At 39.5% G+C, this 25759-nt stretch overlaps 1 protein-coding gene across 3 annotated transcripts in view; it reads left to right on the plus strand.

The window, feature by feature from the left end:
• LOC131689751 (dystrophin, isoforms A/C/F/G/H) overlaps nt 1-25759 on the plus strand; it is a 1859985-nt gene that overhangs the window by 419677 nt on the left and 1414549 nt on the right. For all 3 annotated transcript variants that reach the window (XM_058975046.1, XM_058975047.1, XM_058975048.1), the window contains one exon: nt 3149-3967. In XM_058975046.1, the coding sequence (XP_058831029.1) occupies nt 3149-3967 (819 nt within the window). The remainder of the gene's footprint in view (nt 1-3148; nt 3968-25759) is intronic.

Below are 25759 nucleotides of genomic sequence, written 5' to 3' on the forward strand. Positions count from 1 at the left end.
TGATCTGAGATATTTGCCTTTATCATGTTAGTTACTCTCACAAGTTGATGAGTAGTTGAATGTCCAATACGAAATCCAAACTGCTCGGGTAGAAAATAGAATTTTCATTGATATGTGACATAATTCTAGTTAGGATGATTTTTTCAAATAATTTACTAATAGAAGAGAGTAAACTAATTGGTCGATAGCTAGATGCTTCTGCTGGGTTTTTATCTGGCTTTAGAATAGATATAACCTTGGCATTTTTCCATCTTTCAGGGAAGTATGATAATTCAAAACATTTGTTGAATATTTTGACCAAATATTTCATGGTGATTTCGGGAATGTTTTTAAGAAGAATGTTGAAAATTCCATCATAACCTGGAGCTTTCATATTTTTTAACCTTTTCATGATGGATTTGATCTCATAATAGTTTGTTTCAACAATATCGTCTAGAGACAATACTTGATTTGAAACGTTTTCATATTTTTGTAAGACTTCGTTTTCAATAGGACTCACAACATTGAGATTAAAATTATGTACACTGCTGAGCAATTTTTCGAGCTTTTTCTTCGTTTGTAAGAAGTATGTGGTCAACCTTCCTTTAAAGCTGGAATTGGTTTCTGAGGTTTCTTAAGAACCTTGGAAAGTTTCTAGAAAGGTTTAGAATATGGCTTGATTTGTTCAACCTCTTTCCCGTAATTTTCATTTCCAAAGAGTGTGAATCTATGCTTAATTTCTTTTTGTAGATCCTGATAGATACATTTCACAGCAGGATCACGAGAGCGTTGATATTGACGTCTTTGAACATTCTTCAAGCGAATCAGAAGTTGAAGATCGACGTCAATAATAGGAGTATTAAATTTTATCTGTGTTGTTGGTACTGATAAATTTCTAAATTTCTAGCATCAACTATAGAATCACTTAAATTTCGCAATGCCGTATCAATGTCAGCATTATTTTGTAAATCAAGGTCATGATTAAAATTATTCTCAATATAAGTTTTGTACCTTTCCCAATTCGTTTTGTGATAATTAAACACTGAGCTAATGGGATTGGAAACAGCTTCTTGAGAAAGTGAAAAAGATATTGGAAGGTGATCAGAATCAAAGTCAGCATGTATAATCAATTCGCTACAAAGGTGACTTTGATCTGCCAAAACCAAGTCAATTGTTGATGGATTCCTTACAGACGAATAGCACGTATGTCACTTCGGGACTAAAATTGAATAATAACCAGCAGAGCAATCATTAAAAAGTAGTCTACCGTTGAAATTGCTTTGAACATCATTCTTGGGTCGGTGTTTGGCGTTAAAATCATCGATTACGAAGAATTATCAAGAAATTAATTTGCTCGCCAGTGCACTAAAAGACAAATAGGCTGCAGCAATAAAAATGATACCAAGATCGGTTTCAACTTCGATACCCAAACTCTCGATCACCTTGGTGTCAAGAGACGGTGTAACGGAATGTTTGATCCTGCGATTAACGGCTATTGCGATTCCTCCGCGAAACCAACAATTCGATCAAATCGATGAATAACAAAATTAGAGTTACTCTTCAATTTAATATTTGGTTTTAAAAAAGTTTCGGTCACAACGGCTATATGCACATTATGTATCCTCAAGAAGTTGAAAAATTCGTCTTCGCACGTTTTTAATGAACGACCATACCATTTCAATAAATTTAAAATATTATTTAAAGTCATTATTAACTTTTAATATCATTTAAATTTTGTTAGCAAATTCCCACTCAGATTGAAAAGCTCCAAACATGGAGGTAGAATTTAACATAGCAATCATCATAGGTAACATAGATTCTTGCAAGAATTTTTAATTTTGCTTCCGTTGCGCTACTTAGGACTAAAGGAAGCGTTGGGTGCATAAATAAATAAATAAATAAATGTCAAATGTCAAAGATCACTGGTTTTTGATCGGTTGGAACGTTGTCCTTGAGAGGGGCAACCTCTCTAAACGTTTTAAAAAATCGGGAATAACTCTACAGTGCAGGCGAATGACCTTATGGTTAAAACCTTAATAGACGAAAAAGCTCCTCGGTATATTGGAAATGGATATCTCATCAAAGATGAATGAACGGACCTGACCATTTTAAATATAACAGTCCCAGTCGCATTTTTGTTGGAGATGCCTTTGCACCCCGCAACACAATTAAAACTACTTTTAGGAAAATACTAAAACAAGGTTGTCTAATTCATAAAGGAACAAGTGTATCTTGAACAGCTTTTTTTCTCGGCTTCCTGTTTTCGTTGTCGGATTTATTAACTGTCAAAAAAAAAATACTGGATGCGCGTTACGAAATTTTTGAACATACCCCATAAGACATTCATTTGCATTTACACATAAATATTGAGCATAATTCCTAACAATAGATGAAGAAATTAACGTAATTTTTATGATTTTTCGAAAAATATTGTTTTGCTATAAATCAGGATTTGAAGCTATATTAAATTGATCAAACGCGGTTTTCGGTTGCATTTGACCAGACCTACCATCTTTAACAGATCACTTCAAAAGCACATATTTTTTGTCTTGTGACACCGTATCCGGTTTGGTCTGTAGTGTGCTTACCACAAAAAAAATTAACGGAGGGCCTTCAGAAGATGCCACTGCCGTCATTCTGAAAAAAAAAATAATATGTTCAAAATCAACTTGTAAATTTATAAATACAAGTGACCACTTTACTGTCGCATTGTTTTCTTGTTCAAATATTTTTCAAGGAAATGATTATTTTTCGAGTCTTTAAATAGGTTGATCCCCTTAAAAGCCCATTAATGGTCAAAGCTAAGCAATAAAGAAAAACAATAAAATGGGTAATTTTTTCCATAAATTTATGTGGTTCAAGAACTCTACAGAATAGGTTGCATACCGGAATTATTGATATTCACTACACACATTTCAAAAACTTGGTTTTGAGAAAACGTCCTTTAAAGTTTACGAGTTCGCTCGGCGTAATTCAGCGCGAACCGGTTTTGATATAAATTTGGAAATATTCGGAATTGAGCTTTGAAACTATGCCTGATGATGATTAACCATTCTGTATAGAGTAGTCCCTTTAATTAAATATACTTTATTGTATTTACTTTTATTGACGATTAACGATCTGGTAAAAAAGAAAGCAGGTTCTAAGAGATATGTATACAATATTGCAGGAAGCCTTGAAAGACACTCGTCCTGATGAAAAAGAACATTACTACTCCGAATTTGTAATTCTCAGTGATACGGTTCGCCAACGCCGTGCTAAGATACCGCGCTCAGCACAAAACAAGCAATCCGAATCCGTATTACCACCTTCAAACCTGCTACCAGACCTATTGCCGACCACGTTTCGACTGGTGGAAACCTGTGCTCTGTTTTCCGACATATCAGAAGACGAACCGGCTATCCAGTTTAGATCGGACATATCAAACTACCAGCGTAACGAGTGCTCAGTGGTTGGTATTAAGGAAACAAATGTTAGTCCAAAAATGTCTGTACAAAATGTGAACGTCCAGAAGCCAGGACAATTTGTTGACACAATACTTTGTGTCAATACAATCAATACTTTTCAAACGTGTAAATTATTTGAACCGGAGTATGTAGAAACAGTACACATAATTGATGCTTCTTCGGATACTGATACTAGCTGCCCATCGCCAAAGTTAGAAACACGGATAATAGTAGTAAACAATATTGAAAATGATTCAATATCAACAACGTCACCAGATTCAACGAACCCCTCGAAAAACCCTTCAAAGATTAAAAAAACAAAACACCAAAAACTTACAATCCCGCAAAAGTATCACGAAATAGAATGCGTAGATCGTAATATACCTCAGGCATGTTCAACACAGCATAATATTCTATTGGAAGAAAGAAATAGTTTTTATAATTCAGACAAAGAGAATTACAACGATCCGTTAGTTTTCTCGGAGGATGAAGATATTCCACGATATTCGATCGAAATGGCCACGGACTCGGACAGTGATACGGTACTTGATATGTAATACATTAATAATACTAACGGTAACATATTCTTTATTTCTTCTGTTAATTTTATCTGTATTATTTTAGCTACTACTGGTAACTTTTTACTAATTATCAAGATTATTGGTAGTAATTATACTACTACGGTTTTCACGGATTTAATATTTTTGCAGATTTGGAGCGTTTTACGTTATTAATTTGACGCATCGCGCTAATTTCGCGCGGATTCAATTTTCTATCAGAAGCTCTCCTAACATGTTCATCAACCATCATGTTAAAGATAAATGTATAGGGGAGACCGGGGCTAGTTGGCGGTGTTTTCAGTTTTCAAAAATATGTGACGCGGAAAACCCGCCAACTTACCCCGACCCCGGGGTAAGTTGGCGGTATGTGTGGATACGCCAAAAACTAAGCAATCAAATGGAGAATCAATTAAAGGGCGATCACGAAATTATTGCGACACCGAAAATGTCATGCCAATTTTCTTATAATGTTTAAAATCAAACTAAAATTTTAGGGTAGTTTTATACATATATTTACTTCAAAAATCAAAAGAAATGTTAATCGATGGAGCCTTGAGTGTAAAATTGAACGCATTTTCGCTTGATGCCCTCCATCAATGTCTTTACAAAGTCATCCGGTACCAGTTTCTCAGTTTTTTTCCATTTTCTTAACATGTCCTTCTCGTCTTTGACTGTTTTCTTGCTCTTCCGAAGTTCCCGCTTCATCATTGCCCAGTACTGCTCCACCGGGCGCAGCTCCGGACAGTTTGGCAGATTCATGTCCTTTGGAACAAAATGGACAGAATACCACTCCAAGACACTTTTAGAATAGTGGCATGATGCCAAATCTGGCCAAAATAGCGGGGCTTCGTCGTGCTGCTGCAAGAACGGCAAAAGGCGCTTCTCGAGGCACTCAGATTTGTAGATCTCGCCATTTACTGTGCCCTTTGTCACGAAAAGCTCACTCCTCAGTCCGCAAGAGCAGATGGCCTGCTAAATGAGATATATGGAGGCGAACTTCGACATTTTCTTCTTCTTAAATTTGTCGTCCACATAGAACTTGCTCTTGCCGGTGAAAAACTCAAACCCCGGAATTTGCTTAAAATCGGTTTTTATATACGGTTTCGTCGTCCATCACACAGCAGCCATATTTTGTCAGTATCTCCTCGTAGAGCTTCCGTGCCCGAGTTTTAGCCGTCGATAGTTGCCGCTCATCGCGGTTGGGGAAGTTCTGTACCTTGTATGTATGTAGTCCAGCTCTCTTCTTTGCATTCTGGACGTAGCTCTGCGACATGCCGATCTTTTTAGCCAAATCACGGCTTGAGACTTTGGGATTTTCTTTAATCATCCGCTTCACCTTTCCCTCCGTCTTTTTGTTCTCCGGTCCCGGTTTTCTTCCAGCTCCTTTGCCGTGGTCCAAAGTCAACCGCTCCTGGAACTGCTTCAACACTCTGGAGACGATTGAATGGTGAATGTTCAACATTTTTCCCAACTGCCGGTGCGACAGGTCAGGAAATTCCAGGTGTTTGGAAAGAATTTGTTCTCTCGACTCGCGTTGGTTCACCTCCATTTTCGTTGAATCGAAAAACACGACTTCGAGTTTGACAGCATGTAAACAATACACCTCAATGAGAAAGTGTGCAAAATTTGGTTGGTTTTTACCCAATGGTAAAAAAGTTATGCCCTGTTGAATGTGTCGCAATAATTTCAAGTTCGTCCTTTACTTCAAGGGTCTTTTTGGAACGTGCTGAATGTCTTTTCAAGAAAACTGTATATTAACCGACATTTGCTATTATATTTCCATTTCAATACCCCGGCATTTTGACTTTGACGCGTACTCCCTATTCAAAAGCAAATTTTTCAAGTTCTTCGTACAATTGGCCGGAATAAATGTCTCCTACATTGGCGAGATACACAAGAAAAATTTTTTCTTACTTTGGAGTGAATTCCAGAAAAAAATGGATGACATTTTTGCACTGTAAATACTTGCCCCGGGTGCAGCACCGCCAACCCCAACCGCATATTTTATAAAAAAAAACTATTTAAAAAATAACTTGTATTGTAATGTAAAACATTACGCCCTAAACGCGGACTCAAAAGCTGTGTGATCAGATGTTGACCAAATCAAACACATGATGATGTGTTTCATTGAAACGTACCATATGTTAAGTTAGACTTCAAACAGCTAATGATCTGATATGAAATCTGCAGCTATGGCAGGAAGATATCAGTTTTTATTACAACTTATTTATTTGTTCATTCAGAAGCGTGTTACTTTCAAATGCATGTAATCACGTAAACATTCGTCCAACCGAATATTTTAAAGGAAATTGGATTTTTTTTCCAAAAATATAACACAGGTTATTTGATTGGGTTGTTACTGTCGTTGGGATTTAGAACCGACTTGGTTCTAGCTTAGCAACGACGTGTTACCGAGCTTCGCACACTTCCTTATTTAGAATTAAAATGATTAAATGAATTAAAAAGAATTTTTAAAAATTTCTTTCACCCGGAGGATAAACAAGTAAATTCATAAGCCGGAAGTACGACCTATGCAATTTACGGTTTCCTTATCGGGAGCTGAACCTAATTTGGAAAGAGAATAGAAAATAAATGGGTTAGTCGATAAAGGATACTTCTCTGTTGGTGCTTGTAGACTTCAAAGGACTTCTTTTCGCAACGAATCAGCTTTGGTTAACAACTCACTTTTCTTTGAATGAAATGACTCATAAACGACTGATTTATTTTCAAATTCTTAAAACTATATATATATACAAATTCCTAATCTAACTATTCACCTACCTACTTAGTCCTAGCTATCCACCCTTCTCGCTCACTCCTACCGTGATGTGTTTTTTATTCCCTTCCGCCGTCCATTCGGTACGGCCGACAAATTATGTTCCTGCCAGCTAGACTGTTTTAGGGTGGGTAAACAATTCAAATCCTAAACCCTTTGCGCTGGTAAACAAATCAATCCTATATCTTTCGGCGCGGGTAAAATTATCTATTTTGTATCGGTCTAGACCGGATACCTTTATGTTGGATTTTCCCATGACCGTCGCTAGATCACTTTTATTATTATTTTTTCATATACGACCTTCGTGGCGGTACTTGCGCCTCGCCGGGATCGCCTACGTACACAATGCTGTATTATTTTGGCAACCGTATGAGAGTTTTATTACTATCGTCCCTTCTAGACGATAATTGCCTTCTTCGCATTTCCTTATGGTCCTTGCCAAGTAACTTACTATCTTAAATTTCGCCAGTTACCTGGAGTCTCGTCCCTGGTGGAAGCTTAGACCACATGGTTTTACATTGTGGTACCAGATTTACAAACATGGCTGTATTCTACAGACTTTTGATAGTCTGCTACAGACGCGGCTAGACATCTGCTGTATTTGAATATTTTGATTTCTTTAGTTTAAATCTACTTTTATAGCAATATCCCAAGCTATAAAGGCTTTACACAACCAGCTAAAGACTTCTATATACATTTTAATTATTCTTCTATAGTCATTTCACCTAAACATGTGGAATCCCTGATTGCAGCACAAGTTTTTAAACTCGTAATAAATGAAAATTATGTTTTTTTTCGAACTTACATACTTCAATATTTAATTATTATCAATTCTACATACTTCAAAATATGATACTTATCCATCCTGTATTCATTGATATATATTTCAAATATTATTCTTATAAACTCTACATACTTCAAATATGCTATTTATCAATCCTGTACTCATTACATATTTCAAAACAGGTTGATCTACATCTTGCTCTGTCAATCAGCTGGGGATACCTATCCATCTGACGAAGTCTTAATACTTAATTGAAACAGCAAAAATTTTATAATCTCTCTTTTAAATCAATAGGAATTTTCACGAAATTCGAAAACGTCTTCTTCTACAATGAAAGAACGTATCTGTCAATTTTTCTTCTGCTAGCTCCTTTTGTATTTCACGTGACACATTCTGTCACGATTTTCTGGTAATTTTCTGGTTGATAAGAACCTCCATTGTTGATGCTACTACAGCCACTGCTGGTAGAGGAGTAACGTCCGGTGCTGGAACATGTATGATACTAGTTCGTTGTATCCAACTGCGGTACAGTGAAATCTGGGCTGTAGTAGGGCAACTGATCTCAGTGGCCTTTGCGATGCTCTGAAGTCCAATAGAGATAAAAGACGCGGAGAATCAATCTTTCCATTGTTCAATTTTGCGACAAACGTTGCCTGTTTTATTTGCCGGCGGTGCTTCAACATATCAAGCTTGCAACGGTGAGGATACGGTTGAAGATTTAGCGGATCACGCCACGGCAATGCCATCCGGATGAATCCTTTTTGGACACGTTCAATTCTTAGACTCCAAGTGAATTGGTACGGGCACCAAACTAGAGAGACGATCTCGACAATAGGATGTACAAGCGAGCAATATAAAGCATATATCGTGTTCATATTGGTGCGCCATTTATCCTGTTTCATCAGACTCGTGCCTATGTGGTCGATAAATACTCCATCTTGGACGACTCTGACCAACAATGAATTTGCCATACTGAGAACTGCTGCCGAAGTTACCATAGCTGTGAATATTGAAATTGGAGAAAAGCGAATGAATTGCATAATTACTAGAGATGGGCGGGTACGGGCATTTTTATTCGATACCCGACCCGAACCCGTACCCATAGGAACCGGGGCGGGTTCGGGTTTTGTTATCACCGGGTACGGGTCGGGTCGGGTACATTAAAAAATATTTATTCCGGATACGGGTCGGGTCGGGTTTTTTTCGAAAAATTGTGCACGTTCTTGAATGTTTGGATGACCTTTTCCTTCAAAATCAAAAAATGACAACTTATCCCCGTAGAAAAATATTAAAACAAACATAATTTTCCAGGAGCGTCTATCGAGTGAACAGGACTATCCGGGAGATTTTGAACTGGAAGTTCATCATGTAGAATATTTCGTTTGAAAAATTTTGCTGTTCAATAAAACAGGGAAACATTTATCGCTTTTGTGAAGCTTCTCGAGCATTTTTGAAGTATTAATGTTGTAAATTTCCTTCATTCCACTATTCAAAAAGAAAAACAAGTGCATGGGAAAGATATGTAGTGTATGACTTCTATCGATCTGTTCAAGGAAAATAGTCTAAATTAACCACCAAACACCAAAAATTGTAGATTTTTTATGATTTTGTTGGCAAAAATGTTTAGGGTTACTAAAAAAGTTGATTTAAGAAGCGATGTTCACATGTATATGCTTACACGAGATTATTCCAATTGATCCAAAATATGCTGATAAATTGTACCTTTCTCAATTGCAAGATAAGTCGCTAAATGTTTGCAATAAAATTGATGTTTGTTTAGATTTTTGGGAGAATTAATCTCATCGCACACTTACTAAAAGAAGTCTCATATAAGCTCAAATATACCCCGATTTTACGGAAAGGTAGTATTGGAAAAAATGTCCTCACATCACGGATGTTATGAGATACTAAGTAAACATAGGAACTATGTAATTTTCACCCAATCACACTTTCGGTCGAAAATAAGCTTTTCCACTTGAACGTTTTCGTATGTGTTGTATTGAATATTCCGGAAAGCCATACACAACGTCACAAAAAGCCTGCTTCGGCAACGTTCAAAAACTATGTTGAAAAAACCTTTTTAAAATCGTCTATTGTAGTGATTCTCAACCTGCGGTCCGCGGACCCCTAGGGGTCCGTGAAGTCGTTGCTAGTGGGTCCGCGAAGAAAAATATATTGATAGCATACAAAATCGATGTTTATCCGCGGGGGTCCGCAGCGACTCAGGGTGATTTATAAGGGGTTCGTGGTACGAAAAAGATTGAAAACCGCTGGTCTATTAGCTCGACGCACAAGCTCTACCTTCTGGTATTCACGTGAATAGCTCCCAAAATGAGCAGCCGCTGATGCTCAAACGTGATTTTGCTGGAGCTTTTAAGGGTGTTGTACTAGATACAATGATGCGAGTTTTAGAACTACAAAGTTTAACAAAGTCGTGGATGTTTTCAATATATTTGTAAAAAAAGATAATCATTCTCAACACGAGCTCATCGAATCCTGCGCACGCAATTAATCAGTGCGGACTGCGTTTCTTTTCCTTACTGGCGGGGCGTTTTCAGCATCCCTGATACTATCTGAGGTTCGTTTGGCCTAACCCTTCGAATACCTTTGTCGACCAAAACATGTCATCAATACATCATTGAATGTGAAATGATTCCGAGAATTAATGGCTGAAATATTTTATATAAAGGCTACTCTTAGGCTTTAAATTTATGTAAAGAGTTTCTCTGTCACATAAGATTTTAAAAGACTTTTTTCTGAATTGTTACTAAAAATGAATTTACAATAAATTACTTTTTTTGACTTTGGTCGCTCTTAACCCCTTAAGTTGTTGATATTTAATCCGAACATGTTATACATTTTTGTTATTGGCACATCAAAACCTTTCGAATGGTGGGTCGATTATGTTGATTGAAAGTTTTATTCCTAAGACTACAAAAAGTTCCAAAAACACGTTTTTCAAAAAGCTCAAAAACGATTCTACGAAAAAGAAAATGGATATGATTTTCGCATTCAGCGACCCAAAATTGACACTGAAAATGCCTGTTTTCTTAGCTTACTGCAATTACCAGAAAATTGGTAAACTAGTGTAATAGAAGAGCCCGGGCCTGTTTGCGGAAGGCATAAGTTGACAGAGTTCCTTTGGCTTCATTTTTATTAGACATCTCTCGTTTTTTTTAGCACAAATTATGTAAAATATGTTTTCGTAGGTTGCAATTCATTTTATTTTGTAAAAATCATGGGTGACAGTTTTCAAACGTAATAAACGAATTTCCTTAATGTTGTGGAATTTGTGTTATTTCCGGTGAGTTTTATTCTATTACGTGAATGATAATATTTTTCAATAATGCACAATCTACTTAAATAAAAGAGATAAAAAATGAAAATTCCGCCAACTAGCACCGGGCTTCCCTACTCTTTCGAATCAAATAGGTTAAATTTATTTATTGAAAATCGGGTTCGGGTCGGACACGGTTTTTAATTTATTTTAATTTGGGTGCGGGTCGGGTTCGGGTTTTATATTTTTATAAAATCCGGGTACGGGTCGGGTTCGGGTAAGCTTACAAAAATAATATTCGGGTGCGGGTCGGGTCCGGGTACGAAAAAATCCATACCCGCCCATCTAATTACCACATTTAATATATTACTTTTTCTCTTCTCTGTTTGAGAAATTCTCACAATTTCTCGTTTCATTTTATTTCGGTGATCTTTAAAAGTGGGATTAAAGGGTTCAGTTTCAGATTCATGCATTACACTATGCCCTGATTCCTGTCTACTCCTCTTCGATTCTGGAATTAAATCCTTTCCTTCGACGTCTAAAACTGCTATTTCAGCAATCGCGTGTTCAAAGATTGCCCCTTTGCTAAGGATCTCAGACTGTCTAACTACGCCTGCCATTCCTAAAATCGCATAGAAGGAAGTCAAAGATTGATCATTCACATCCTTCAATGTTTTATGGATTAGTAGTCGCGAACTGACAAACCACTCTGCTTGAATGAAGGTTGATCGCAACACTTCACTTATAGGTGTCTTTTTAGACATATCGTCTATCTTGGCACAGAGCACTTTCTTTATAACTCTGCTCAACCTTTCCCAGACGGCTCTAAAATATGGAGCTGCTGGAGGGTTGGACACCCAAGAAATTTCAAACTCCGTCGGCTCTCCTCGTTTCACTGTTGTATTGAGATCTTGGAGAAGCCGCTCAAAATCTCTTTCGGCCTCAACGAAATTGGTTTCGTTGTTTCTGTAAAGCTGAGTTACTTTACCTCTATGGCACTTGAATCGTAAGAGAAAGGCATTGGTACTAATATTACCTCCCAATTCAATATGTTTCTCGCGAGTAATTAAACAAGTGAAAATTACTCCCCATTTATTTTCTTTGACATTTCTAGCTTTTGAAAATAGAAAGGTCCAAAATAATCGATTCCGCTATATTCAAACGGAAACGCGTTTAAATTAGTTCTTATAAGCGGGATATGAGTCATCCCTGGAACTGTTACATGAAAAGTATTCACAATACATTTGTATTCCAATCTAATTCGCGCTCTCATGACTCCAGTGTTGTTGTCATTGAGGGGATATACTTTTTTAAAATAATCATCTATGGGCACATAGTCCCTTTTTTGCTTTCTTTCTTCATCATTTTGGATATCATATTTTAGCATCCTTTTCATTTCTTTCGCAAATGCTTCTATTTGGACATTTGCCATCTGTGCGCGTGACGGCGAGCTAATCGACTCGAAAATCATTACTTGCATTTCGTATACATCACGCTCTTTGTCGGTTCGGCATCTCTGCCATAAAAATCGTTGAACTTGCTGATCAACCGATTTTATATGGCCTTGGTGGAACATTTTCTTAATGTCTCCACAAACCGCCACCTTCAATAATACTTCGTATAGAGAAGCATCTGGTCCCGACAACAAATTGGAGTTAAAAAATATACCTTGAACCTTTTGTGCCGCATCAAAATCTAATCTTAATTTTGGCGGAATTCTATTGTCAATAAAATGAGGTATACAAAGTACTCGTTCAAACGGATACTCAATTTCCTTCTTACTCAATTTTCTAATGAATCTCTTTGATTCATAGTTATTAAAGGATGCCATTGCCCATACCTTTCTGTTAACATTCAAATTTTGTTTCATTATGTTGAGTCTGTCCAAGGCATAACTCTTTGGAAATATGACATCATAATTTTTCCAAAGCTGTCCAATTTCATAAATGCTCTCCTTCTTTTGGAGAGAACTTCGAATTATTTCCTTTGAGCACTTAGGCTCTTTAGTTTCAGGCGTATTTGGAATTGCTGTAACTCCGAAATACCCTGTGGTAAGTAAACCTTTTACTATCTTCCTATTCTGAAAGAAAGGTTCTGGAGGTGATACTGTTCTCTCGTTTGTTCGCATCAACGTCTCGCGTATTTGCGTCAGCTCAGCCATTGCTTCACTGTTTCTATCTTGCGCTTGGAGTGTCACATTTTTCATCTCAAAGTCTTTTGCGCTTATCTTATTCTGAAAAGAGTTCACGATGGATGACAAGTTCCTCTCATGAATTTTCAACAACTCAGACATATATTTGCTACCATCTAATGCTAATGCTTGAAGTGCAATATTATTCATCTTCAAGTCTTCCATCCCTTTCTTATTTAGAATAAAGTTGACGACCCTCGAGGGATAATGTTTTCCTTTCGTTCTTCCGCATCAGCTCAATCATCATTTCGCTGACTTGGATGGTCATTTTTAACATCTCGATGTCTTTCTTCAGCTTAACCTCTTCTTGGTTTCGCTGCTGGCATTTTACACAATATCAAACATCTGGTATTGCGGGTCGTTTATCCATCTTTGCGCAACATTTATGAAAATATCTATCACAATCGGAGCAGGTTATCATATCGACCATTGCTCGATCTTTCTTTGAACAAAGCCGACAATGGCCGTTGGGATTCGACACGAATTCCATATTTGCTTAGTAGTATTTATCAATCGATCTCTCAATTATAGAAAACGTAACTTAAATACTCAATTTTAAATAGTTGAAAACTATTCAAAATACTTCTAATAAAATTTTAAGGAAGATTGTGCTCCGCTCCTCTCTGGAGCCACCAAAATGTCGTTGGGATTTAGAACCGACTTGGTTCTAGCTTAGCAACGACGTGTTACCGAGCTTCGCACACTTCCTTATTTAGAATTAAAATGATTAAATGAATTAAAAAGAATTTTTAAAAATTTCTTTCACCTGGAGGATAAACAAGTAAATTCATAAGCCGGAAGTACGACCTATGCAATTTACGGTTTCCTTATCGGGAGCTGAGCCTAATTTGGAAAGAGAATAGAAAATAAATGGGTTAGTCGATAAAGGATACTTCTCTGTTGGTGCTTGTAGACTTCAAAGGACTTCTTTTCGCAACGAATCAGCTTTGGTTAACAACTCACTTTTCTTTGAATGAAATGACTCATAAACGACTGATTTATTTTCAAATTCTTAAAACTATATATACAAATTCCTAATCTTCAAAATATGGCGAGCCTTCTCCCATTCGTTCATTTATTTGGGTAGTTTATGTTGAAAAAGTGTTCTAAATTAATAGGTACTCTTGAAAGCGGGTGGACTGTTTTATGAGACAAAAAAGACACAGTAAGCGTCCCTTACCACGTTACTGCGGAGCTCTGGCGTGGCGAACCTTTCTTTCTCGCGCAACTCGTGGGAAATATATGAGTGAAGTGAACAAAAACCAAAAAACGAAGGTGCCGAACCCTTTGGCAAAGGTGGTTTGGCGAGGCCTCCTCCCAGTGTGGGGCATCATCGAGTTCGCAAATGCGAAACAAAACATCAGCAAGGATCTGAAACAGAGCCTGCTGGTGCTCCGCAAAGCTGTTCGAGTCGCAAGACAGGAACAGGAGGCATACGTCAAGAGGGTAGAAGGAAGAGAGAAGTCCGACAGAGGAACCCAGACAGGGGTCTTCAAGAGGGTGGAGGGAAGAGAGAAGGCCGACATAGGAATCCAGACAGGGGCCTTCCCCTTCCCCTTCTATGGAGCAGCCAAGTCGCTCCAAGCGGCATTTGAGTTCTCTTCGAAGGTCAGGGGCAAGCGCAAGACGGCGCCGAACTTGAAGCGACCTAGGAAGTCACCAGGCGAGGGTTCAAAAAGCAACGCCAAACGGCGTGTAACCATGACGGCCAAACGCCGTTTGGGCGATGTAAACTGGGGTGCAAATGACTCCGCCGGGCAGAAAAAAGGGACAAACGAACCGGCACAACCAGTACAGGGGGGGGGGGGGCGAAAACCCCTGGAAGTTGATCAGTAGGAGGAAACCGACGCCAGACGCTCCTCGACCCGCACAGAAGGCCAAGGACAGAGGCGAGGCCTTGTGGGTAAAGACCGACAAGGACAAATATGCTGACGTCTTTAAGTCAATGCGGGCGGCCGAAAGCCTCTCGGTCTTCGGGCAAGACGTGCCCAGCGTGAGACGCACCAATACCGGCGAAATTCTATTGTTGCTGAAGCGAGGCGCACAATCTAGTGCGGTGTACAAGGCCTTGGCCCAAGAGTTCCTGGGTAAATGTGCCCAGGTGAGATTTTTAGGGGTGGAAATTACTCTCCAGTGTAAGCAACTGGACGAGTTCACGACCGCAGATGATGTCGTCGCTGTCGTCACAGAACAATGTGGCGCAGTAATCGAGCGGGCCTCTATGCGCTTGAAAGCGGGTTTCTCTGGCACGCAAGTAGCCTTCCTTAGGCTACTGAATGCGGAAGCTAAAAAGGTTACCGAGCAAGGAAAACTGAAGATTGGCTGGTCAGTATGCCCAGTTAGCACACCCCAGCCGCCTTCAGTGGATAGGTGCTATCGGTGTCTTGAGTCCGGCCACAAGTCGTGCGAATGCAAGGGACTAGACAGAACCCGTAACCATGCTATGTGTGGACATTCGTGTCGCTTCGGTGATGCCAATAAGAGGAAGCCGTCAATGTCACACAGCTAAATCTTAACCATTGTGCAGCTGCCCAACAGCTGTTGTGGCAGTCGATCTCGTAGTCTAGGACAGATGTCGCTCTCCTATCCGACCCGTACAACATCCCTGCGGGCAACGGCAATTGGGTGTCGGACGGGTCTGGGATAGCGGCAATCTGTACAGCGGGACGGTTCCCGGTTCAAGAGGTAATACACTCCTCCACCGAGGGTGTTGCGATTGCCAAGATCAATGGTGTGTTTTATTGTAGCTGCTACGCTGCATCAGGGTTGCTTATAGAACAGTTAAACCAGATGATCGACAGGCTCTCGTCCGACCTAGTGGTAGTTATAGCGGGAGACTTTAACGCTTGACAGTAGAGTGGGGCAGCCGCTGTACAAATAGCAGGGGCGAAGCGCTACTGGAGGCGCTTGCGAAACTCGACGCTGTGTTAGCCAATAATGGCTCCGCTATCATATTCCGTAGAAACTGGGTGGAGGCATGGATTGACGTAACGTTTGCCAGCCCGGGCCTGGTTCCAGGCATGGAATGGAGGGTAGACGAAGGCTACACCCATAACGATCATTTAGCAATTCGCTTTTAGATCAACTATGGTGTGCAGCATCCGAAAGTGGGAGATCCCTGTCAGGTACGCGGGTGGAAGTTCAATCACTTCGACAGTGAAGCTTTCACCGTGGCCCTGAGACTGGAGGCCAACACCGACAGTCTAAGCGGGGATGCGCTGGTAGCCATCCTATCAAGCGCGTGCGACGCCACTATGCCGAGGAAAACCCTACCAGACGCCCGGTATACTGGTGGAGTGACGAGATTGCAGCTCTACGATCAGCCTGCCTCAGAGCTATACGTAGGATGCAAAGAGCCCGCATCGAGGATGCAAGAGAGAACGTCTGCAGAGGCGACGCGTGGTTCCACCGTCAACCTGTTCAATACCACATAGTCCCTCGAAAGCGTTGATTCTAACTCGAACGAATAGGACCAACGAAATATGTTCATCGGACGGATTTTTCTGATCGCAGGAGTTAAGCAAAACAAATTTGTTGTCAAAACCCATCGGTGAATTGTGAAACAAACATCTTGTGGAATACCTAATTCAAGAGAGTCTCGCAGAAAAAAAGCAAAAAAATATATAACATATCCGAGTAGGCAGCAACTTACTTCGTATTGAAAAATATTTCTCAACCACTCACTCATAAATCATGTTATGATTCGAATTAACCTGCAATGTGCAATCTTATTTTTACACCAGGAATTAGGGTAACCAACCTAATTTGGACCCCTACATATTTTGAACCCTGTTGATGTATTTGCCTTCTACACTGCCAAGTTTCTCTGCATTTGTTTGGTTTGATGCAGCAATTACATTCCTTGGGTTGTCTGTTAAGTTTCAATATCATTGATTCATCTCTAATTGTTTAAAATTAAATAGAATCCACAGTTTTCAAAAATATCACCGAAAATGTTTCATGTTTCCACGATAGCCAAGAGGAACCGGTGGAAATGATGCATTTTCAAATTGGATTTAAATGTACAATTATAATATTTTGAATCGATTTAATTAGTTTGTCTGATTTGGTATTGTGCATGTTACGTGTTTGAAAAGGTTTCTTCGTAATGTTTTATATAAAAAATCTAAAAAAAATAAATGGTGTCCACAATATGTCTTAAAAAATTGGTATCAACTTATTTTGGACACCCCCTCGATTTTCTTTCTTGACAGCTATTTGTTTATCGAGTTAGAATAATCAAAAAGTGAAAAATTTCGTAACAGTAGGTCGCCTGCTCTTTTTGGTCAAATTATTTAAAAATGTTCAAACCAATGGATGTCGAAAATCAAACGATTGAGGAACATTTCATTGAAGACCATAATATGACCAAAGAGAAGACTTTTGAAATCCATGTTGAAGAACATTTGTAGTTCGAATTTGTTGAATTCAACGAGCTATATGTTGACAAATCTAAGGGACATATCACAGATAAATAACGATAATAAGAGTGTGCTTGCTGAATTCCTAGAATCGCCTGAAACACTCACACGAACAGGAACATCACGATTCAAGCGACGTAGTCCTGCTGTTTTAACATTGCGCCGAACAGTTGAATACCACAAGGCGAAAACTGAAGAAAAACGCTTTTAATCCACCTAACAGTGTGATGAGACATTTCTTATAACTCTTATCACTCTCTTCGGATATTATATCGTTTGAGAACATTTAGAACTTGATGCTTCGCGATGTTTTTGATAACACATACTACATGGGATAGTGGCAGGACTCAGAGAATCGATCAAATCAGCATAGGACAACATCAGTGCTAGAAATCTCAAACCAAATCAATGGGAAAGCGAAAAAATGGCCCATAAAATAGACATACCATCGAATTATTATTAATGCTCTGTTAATGAAATATCTAAATTGTGGTGGGAAAACTGAATTTTCCTAAAGGGGTTATATATTGTACTGAGCCAAAAAAACCGATTTTTTTTAATCGATTTGAAGTTTACACTTTACTCAAATTTCCAACGCGACTGAGAACTAAGAAATCAACGCTTTTTCTTGAAAAGGGCGATACTAGCAGTGATACCATTCAAAGAAAATCAACAGTGAATATTTCCAGACTTGGTTTTATTTCCTATTTAAGAACTATTGTGTTTTTTACATCCTAGATTGCATGACAAGCTTTCGTGATATTGTGTAGGAAAAAAGCTGAAAATTTCAGTATTTTCTCTATCTGCAACATATAAACCCTTAAGTATACCAATTAATTGGTATACGAATTGAAATAGGTTCGCCAAATTTTGGAAGAAGTCTATAAAATAACCCCTTGAAAGCTACCTAAACATTGTTGTAGTTCGATGCAATAAAAAAATCCCCAAAAATGAAATGTACCTATTAATGTGAAACACAGTGAATAATACATACAGTAAAGACCCATTTTTATCTATCTCATGGTGTATTTTAGGCTGACAAAATGGGGACATTGACTAAATCGGGCAATTTTTTTTCTTTATAATGAACTGAAGCTGTTAAAATATTCTTCCCGTCCCTTGATGTAGTCTGATAACTATTTCTGATTATGGTGAACTTTTTATTTTTCCATATTTCCATCTTCATGATACGGAAAACATGCTCAAGAAAGGATTTACTCGAATTCAGTCTTGCTAGAGCCCATCAAACATATGTTCATATTTGGCTGATAAAATTGGGGTGTCAATGTATTATAATAGATATTCAGCATTCGAAGAAGTTTCTTGTGAACGACTGTAGAACAACTTTGTTTCTACTTACTTGAAGTCAGCGGCGTAGCTAGAAATTCGGTTTGGTAGGGGTTTGATGAAAATCGATCTTACTGTCCAAACGGCATAATTCCGAAACAGTAATTTTTGAAATTTTAAAATTATGCAGAATTAATTTTTCAGAAAATAGTAACAGATCGTGTCTTTAGCGAATTTGTTGAGACTTTATTGTAGTCATGAATATTAACCTGAGAAAATTCACCATAAATACTTCTTGGACGATATACCGTCAAAATAATTTTATCAAATGATGCGCTGTTTAACGTTTGTAAGACTCATCGAAGATACTAAACCTCCGAAATCGGCGGTTTCGAAATGATGCTATCTTGACCTTAAATTACTGTTTTTGAACATTTGACCTATACATATAATTGGTCATACAACAAAAAAAATCAAATGCTCATCAAAATCGATCAGAACCTGCTAGAGTCGAATGAAAATCGTAATTTTTCATAAATTGCTCTCTACATTCGGAAAGTGTTATCCTCGTTATTAATCATATTATGTTTTCGTCTCAACTCGACGCATTCCCAAAATATAAACCTGTTTTAATCCATCTAGTGGTGCAATTGTGCTTTTCTCATTTGTCCAGACTACGATTCCATGGCTGGTTATGTTTAATACAATGGTGGAAATGAATAGTATCAGTACGATTTGCACATACAAACAATGGATCGACAGCCACGATCTTGAGATACTATGTGTTGATACTAAAACATCGCTTGAAACCAGCGGTGGATCATGGAGAAAGATCCGGGAGGTCCGGGTCCTGCCGAATTTTCAACTTGTTAAGAAATTTTAAACTAGTTTTAATTTTAAAGTAGCAGTATGATTGACGATTTTTCCTATTAAATAAAGACCCTTATTACAGTACATCTCTACAAAAGCGAGCTCAATTTGAAAAGAAATCTGAGGATTATGGTTGATTACAGAACTCTGGAATTTTCTATTGGAATGTTTTCAGGCAGGAATTAGATATCGATGCTATTAGACAACTGACCAATAGACCAGTTACATATCAGGACCCCATTCCGACAATTTATCAAAAATCCTCATGATGTTTACAACAACAGGTTATCAATCTACGGATCAGATAATTGTTATTGTAATATTGAATTAAATCAGTCTGCATCAATAAATTTTCAACTTCAATCCAATATTTTTTTTTTGGTGTGCGGGGGGGGGGGGTTGTATGGTGTTAAACCCCAAAACCTTCTCTTGGCTACGCCGTTGCTTGGAGTTATTTATTTCGCTTTTCATTTTCCGATATGTTTCAGATCGATCCGATGGTTATAAGTTAGAAAAATTGCAGTCTGAAGGTTCGCGCAAATGAACATTTTTGCACTGATACGTTATCAAGTTCCTTCCAGACAACTTGGAAGTGTTCGGTGATAGCGGTTGTAGATAGAAAAATGAAATACAAAATTCGTTTTATCGATATCATGTTTGGCTTATTTCAATGGATGATTACTATATTGAACAATAAATAGGTGACAAACAGTAAACCACAAACAACAAGCCATAACTTTTCAAGTATTCAAAATAGATATTTGAAGTCTTCAGTAAAGTTATTCGCAAAAGTAAGAGCTACAAAATTGCTGAAGACATCATTTCGATACAATCACTTCCAAGAAAATTTGTGAAAATATCTCACTCATAGGGGGATTAATCAGCAAGAGCACAATACCAAAAGAAAGGGCATATTGCCTCCATTAAATTCTCCGAAGATACTATTGACCTAAAATAAGCCGTTTTGGCGTTAATAATAGATTACATGTTTTTGGTCATATTTCTGACAATGGGAAATGATAAAATATAGCTTGTTCGAAAGGTATTCGTTAAAGCTGTCTTAAAACATATAAATTGTTAATCTATATTGTCAATTTCGGCAGATAACTCAAAAAAACTACAAAAACGCCATTTTTACGCATTCAAACATTCATATCTTGCAAACTAAACATCAGAATCAAAAACAAATTAATAGCGTTCATACTGTTTTTAGTTCTTTCATTTAAAATTGATTTGGATTAAATCGGTTCGGCCATTGCTGAGAAACACAAATGAGAATTTGTCCGTTCCATACACACACACAGACATTGTCCCAAATCGTCGAGCTGAGTCGATTGGTATATAAGACTCGGCCCTCCGGGCCTCGAAAAAAATCTTGAAAGTTTGAGCGAATTCTATACATTTCTTTTATAAGAAATGTAAAAAGGAAAGTAAAGGAAGAGACACATAGAAAAACTGAGCTTAGAAAGAATAACAAAAAACAACCTGGTAAACAAAAGAATTAAAAATTAATATTTAGTACAAGAAGATTCCTGACGAACTTTGAACCTTGATTTATCATCTACTTGAGGATGTTACTCCATAATACTGCTACAGATGAATTGTTACACGAAATATATTATTGTTAACTCTATTGCATAACATTTATTGCTGCTTTGTTAAGTCTGCAGTAACCTAATTGTACCGAAAGTTGTTTCTTTTTCTCAAAATGATAGAACTAAAAAAATACTTCATGCAGCAGCCTTCCATATAAAGATTAATGTACCATTTTTGATTGGCAGTCGCTGATTTGCTTATGTTCTTCTTTCATGCATTAAATATACTGCAAAGAGAACGAGTCCGTAGGTCAGTTTCATAAAAAAAAACTTCACTGTTTCCAAAATATATTCAGTCACATTCAGTGTGTTCAAAATATGCTTGGAACACTATCCAAATTAGTTTGGAAGGGTCCGAAATGTGAAAAATTCATGCTGTGAAGAAATGCCATTTTCGAGTTTATGTCAATGTATAAAACATCCATTGACAGTTTTCTTTCAAGAGCATTAATTTCGGAGCAGACTCATGCATGTATTGCATTAAAAACATAGGCAAGCAAACATTTTTTGACGTTCACGTAATTTCACTTCCTCTAGGGGTCCAAAATTGGTTGGTTACCCTATTCCTCCTTCTGTTTAAGATAGATTGAAACATTTATTTACCTGTTTGAAATCATCTATTAATTCTACCAAATAGGACAAAAACTTAAATTTCCATATGCAATTCAATGAATCCAAACTTATTTTCCTCGCCAAATGTCGTAAGAATAAGACTTTTAATATTATTACAATAGAACGCGAAATGATTCGAACAAAACCTTTTTTGAGGTTATGTCAATTTTACATTTTCAGTAGGCATGTTTTCAATATATAAATGCAAATAACAAACAATTTCTGCAAGGCAAAAAATATGGTTCATTATTATCGTTGAACCAACCAAATCCATACGCAATCATAACTTGTACCTATGTCTCAAGGGCAGAAACATCTGGTTAGACTAGCCAAGAAAACATGCGTTCGTCCGACAGCTGTGAACGTACGGCACAGCTGCGAAACGTGTTTGAAAATTATTAAGCGCTCTCGTTTCGCACATAGAGCTCTAACGAGCATATGGACATCGCTACAATGCACGCTGGTTCAATATTTGATTTGAGCTGGTGCAAAAGAAAATAGAAGAAAAAACAGTCTCCCATGGCTCCCATCCACCACCTATGCTGACCCCATATCCCATCCAAAGCGCGCGGTGAGAGTAGGAAATGCGTGCATGTTTGAGGTTGAACCGGTGAAACCAGGAAGGCGAAAATTTACTGAAATCACACTGGAGACGACAGATTGGTTTATCGTTCCAATCTGAATTTAATGTTTGACGATTTTTCCTTCATTGAAAATATTTTGCGGGGTTCTGCAGTTAATTTAAACTCAAAATGTGCGAAATTGACCCTTAACAAGGCCATTAAAAGCAGCAAGAGAGTATGTTTCGACAACCTGTGTGAGAGTGCCAACGAGAATCCTACGCCTACAGAATCGTGATAGTCAAGACCAAAGGGGGCTCTCCACCCCCAGAACGGTCTCCGGACCGGTTGGCGACGATTATCGAAGTACTCTTCCCGTCTCGAGTCACAAGCCCCTGGCCACCTGAACCACGAGACATTGTGGGCGCGGCCGAAATGGCGGCTCCAGCGACGAATGGATAACTACTCGCCATGGCTAATTCCCTAGCAATGAATAAAGCTCCAGGGCCGCATGGAGTTCCAAACAGCGCTCTCAAGGCAGCGATCATAGCGAATCCGAACATGTTCAGACTAGCTATGCAGAGATGCCATGACGAGTGCCGCTTCCCCGATAGATGAAAAAGGCAGAAATTGGTGCTGTTGCCGAAGCCCGGGAAGCCGCCGGGCGACCCATCGGCGTACAGACCAATCTGTCTGATCGACACGACTGGCAAATTGCTTGAGAGGATCATCCTTAACAGGCCAATCCCTTATTCAGAAAGTACGGACGGCCTGTGAAGCAACCAGTTTAGCTTTCGAAAGGTAGGTCGACGGTGGACGCTATCAAGTCAGTGATTAAGACTGGCGAGATAGCGATCCAACGGAAAAGGCGAGGCATTCGATACTGTGCGTTAGTGAAACTTGACGTTAAGAACGCATTCAACAGCGCAAGCTGGGATGCCATCGCGCTCTCGTTACACCGGCTTAGCCTACCGGTGGGTCTGTACCGGATCCTGGAAAGTTACTTACAGAACCGCGTACTGCTATACGAGACCGGTGCCGGTCAGAAAAGGGTTCCTATTACCGTCAAAGTCCCGCAGGGCTCGATCCTAGGCCCGGTGTTATAGAACCTCATGTATGACGGGGTTCTGAGACTGAAGTTCCCTCCTGGGGTCAAGATCGTAACCGACGTAACCTTGGAGGTCTACGGGGAGTCAATTCCTGAGGTAGAACTAACCGCAGAACACGCGATCAACACGGATGGATGAGCGCAAGAGGCCTGGAGCTCGCTCAGCATAAGACGGAGGTAGTTATCGTCAACAACCGCAAGTCGGTACAACATGCAGTTATCCATGTGGGAGAAGTCGTGATCACTTCACAGCGGAGTCTGAAGTCTCTCGGAGTTATCATAGACGACAAGCTGACCTTCGGCCGCCATGTCGACTGTACGTGCAAGAGAGCGTCGACTGCTGTTGTGGCATTATCGAGGATGATGTCCAACAGCTCAAAGGTGTGCGCCAATAGACGTAGGCTACTGGCAGGCGTTGCCGTATCTATTCTCAGGTACGGCGGTCCGTCATGGTCAAGAGCACTGAAGGTAACCAGTTACCTACAGAAACTGGAGAGCACCTATCGCGGGATGTGCCTCAGAGTGATATCTGCTTACTGCACGGTATCACACGATGCATCCTGCGTGTTAGTCATCTGGAAAGAGTGTTTTGAGCTACGTGGTAATAGAGGGGCCAGCGAGCGCACCAGGGTGGCTTCGGTCGCCAGATGGCAGTGTGAGTGGGATAACTCCTCGAAAGGTAGGGGGACCCACCGGCTGATACCTAACATATCGAGCTGGGTGGGAAGACTCCATAGGGAAGTTCACTTCCATCTGACACAATTCCTGTACGGCCACGGCTGCTTCCGACAGTACCTCCACAGGTTCGGGCACGCGGAGGTCTCCGTCTGCCCTGACTGCCCATGTGTCGACGAAACTGCCGAGCACATACTGTTCGTATGTCCTCGCTTCGACGTCGAAAGGAGAGCAATGCTTCACGTCTGGGGCTGGGACACAACCCCTGATACCCTTATTCAGCGGATATGTTAAGCGGTGGAGAAGTGGAACACAGTCTCGACTGCAACCACCCAGATTACCTGCAGGCTACAGGGAATTTGGCGCACCGAGCAACAGGCGACGGGCGCGACTAACTAGTAATTGGTTAGTTGGAGCGGAAACGGCCGAGCGTAAAAAAAAGTGAGTGAATGGTCTGTTCATACTGAGGCAGGTTTGGTGCAGCGACTAGCAACCGCGTAAGGGGTAAACCCAGCCACCCAAAGCAGGGCAGAAGAGCGAGTGTATAGGCGTATATGTGGACTGCCTCATGCCAAGATGGGAGGGTCGTAGCGTAGTATGTTGGGACTTAGCTATTGATACCTCGTGGCGTGGCAGAGGAGTGAAGGATGAGCATCCAAGTCAGGCTCACACGGTATGTTAGGGGTGAACACAAAAGTAAGCCTCACATGGTATGTTAGAGGTGAGCACAAAAGTAAGCCTCACAAGGTATGAAAACGGTGAGCACCCAAGTAAGCCTCCCATGGTATGTCAGAAGTGGGGCCTAAGAAAAATATCCCACATGGGATACCACGGGGAGCGATAGGGGTGTAATAGAGTGGTATGATCGAGAGGGAATCAGGTGATAGGGTGAGCATCCAAGTCAGCATCGCAAGGTACGAAAAAGGTGAGCACACAAGTAAGCCTCGCCTGGCGTGATAGAGGTGAGCACAATAGTAAGCCTCATGTGGGAGTGTTAGAGAGTTAATCAGGGTGTGACAGAGTGAGCACCCAAGTAAGCGTCATACAGGATGTATGAACGCGTGAGCGAGAGTGAGTGAGTTCATCAAGTACAGCCATCCCCCCAGAAGTAATACCTAGAGGTAGTCCCTGGGGGGAACAATGGCGGTGCCCAATGGAGTTTAGTCGATATTTCCTAGTCGTGGTGTCGCCATGAGAGCCCGATACTACAGTACACCCCGTGTGGTAGCTTAGCATCTACTAATGCACGTGTGCTGGGTTAGTGCGTAAATTGCATTCTCCATTATAAAAAAGACGGACACATGGTTATTTTAGGGATATAACATTCAAAACTTTAATTCTATTGTATGTGTACCCTATCAATATGGGTAACCATGAATTATGAAAGTAGGCCTTGAATACTATTAAACGTGTACAATTTAAGGGGGATGTAAGGGTTTCAGCGTGAAAAAAACACTTTTTTGACGATTTTTTTTTAAACTTTGCGTGAAGCGATTGATCAAAACATTTATGCATTATAGTTTATCATTTCAATAACATGCTGTAATTTTTGTATGCAAAAATATCGACAAACGACTCGGTGAGGAAGCTTTTTGTAAAACGTCTCTGGAAAAAAACA

The sequence above is a fragment of the Topomyia yanbarensis genome, chromosome 3 (assembly GCF_030247195.1).
Source record: "Topomyia yanbarensis strain Yona2022 chromosome 3, ASM3024719v1, whole genome shotgun sequence".
Lineage (NCBI taxonomy): Eukaryota > Metazoa > Arthropoda > Insecta > Diptera > Culicidae > Topomyia > Topomyia yanbarensis.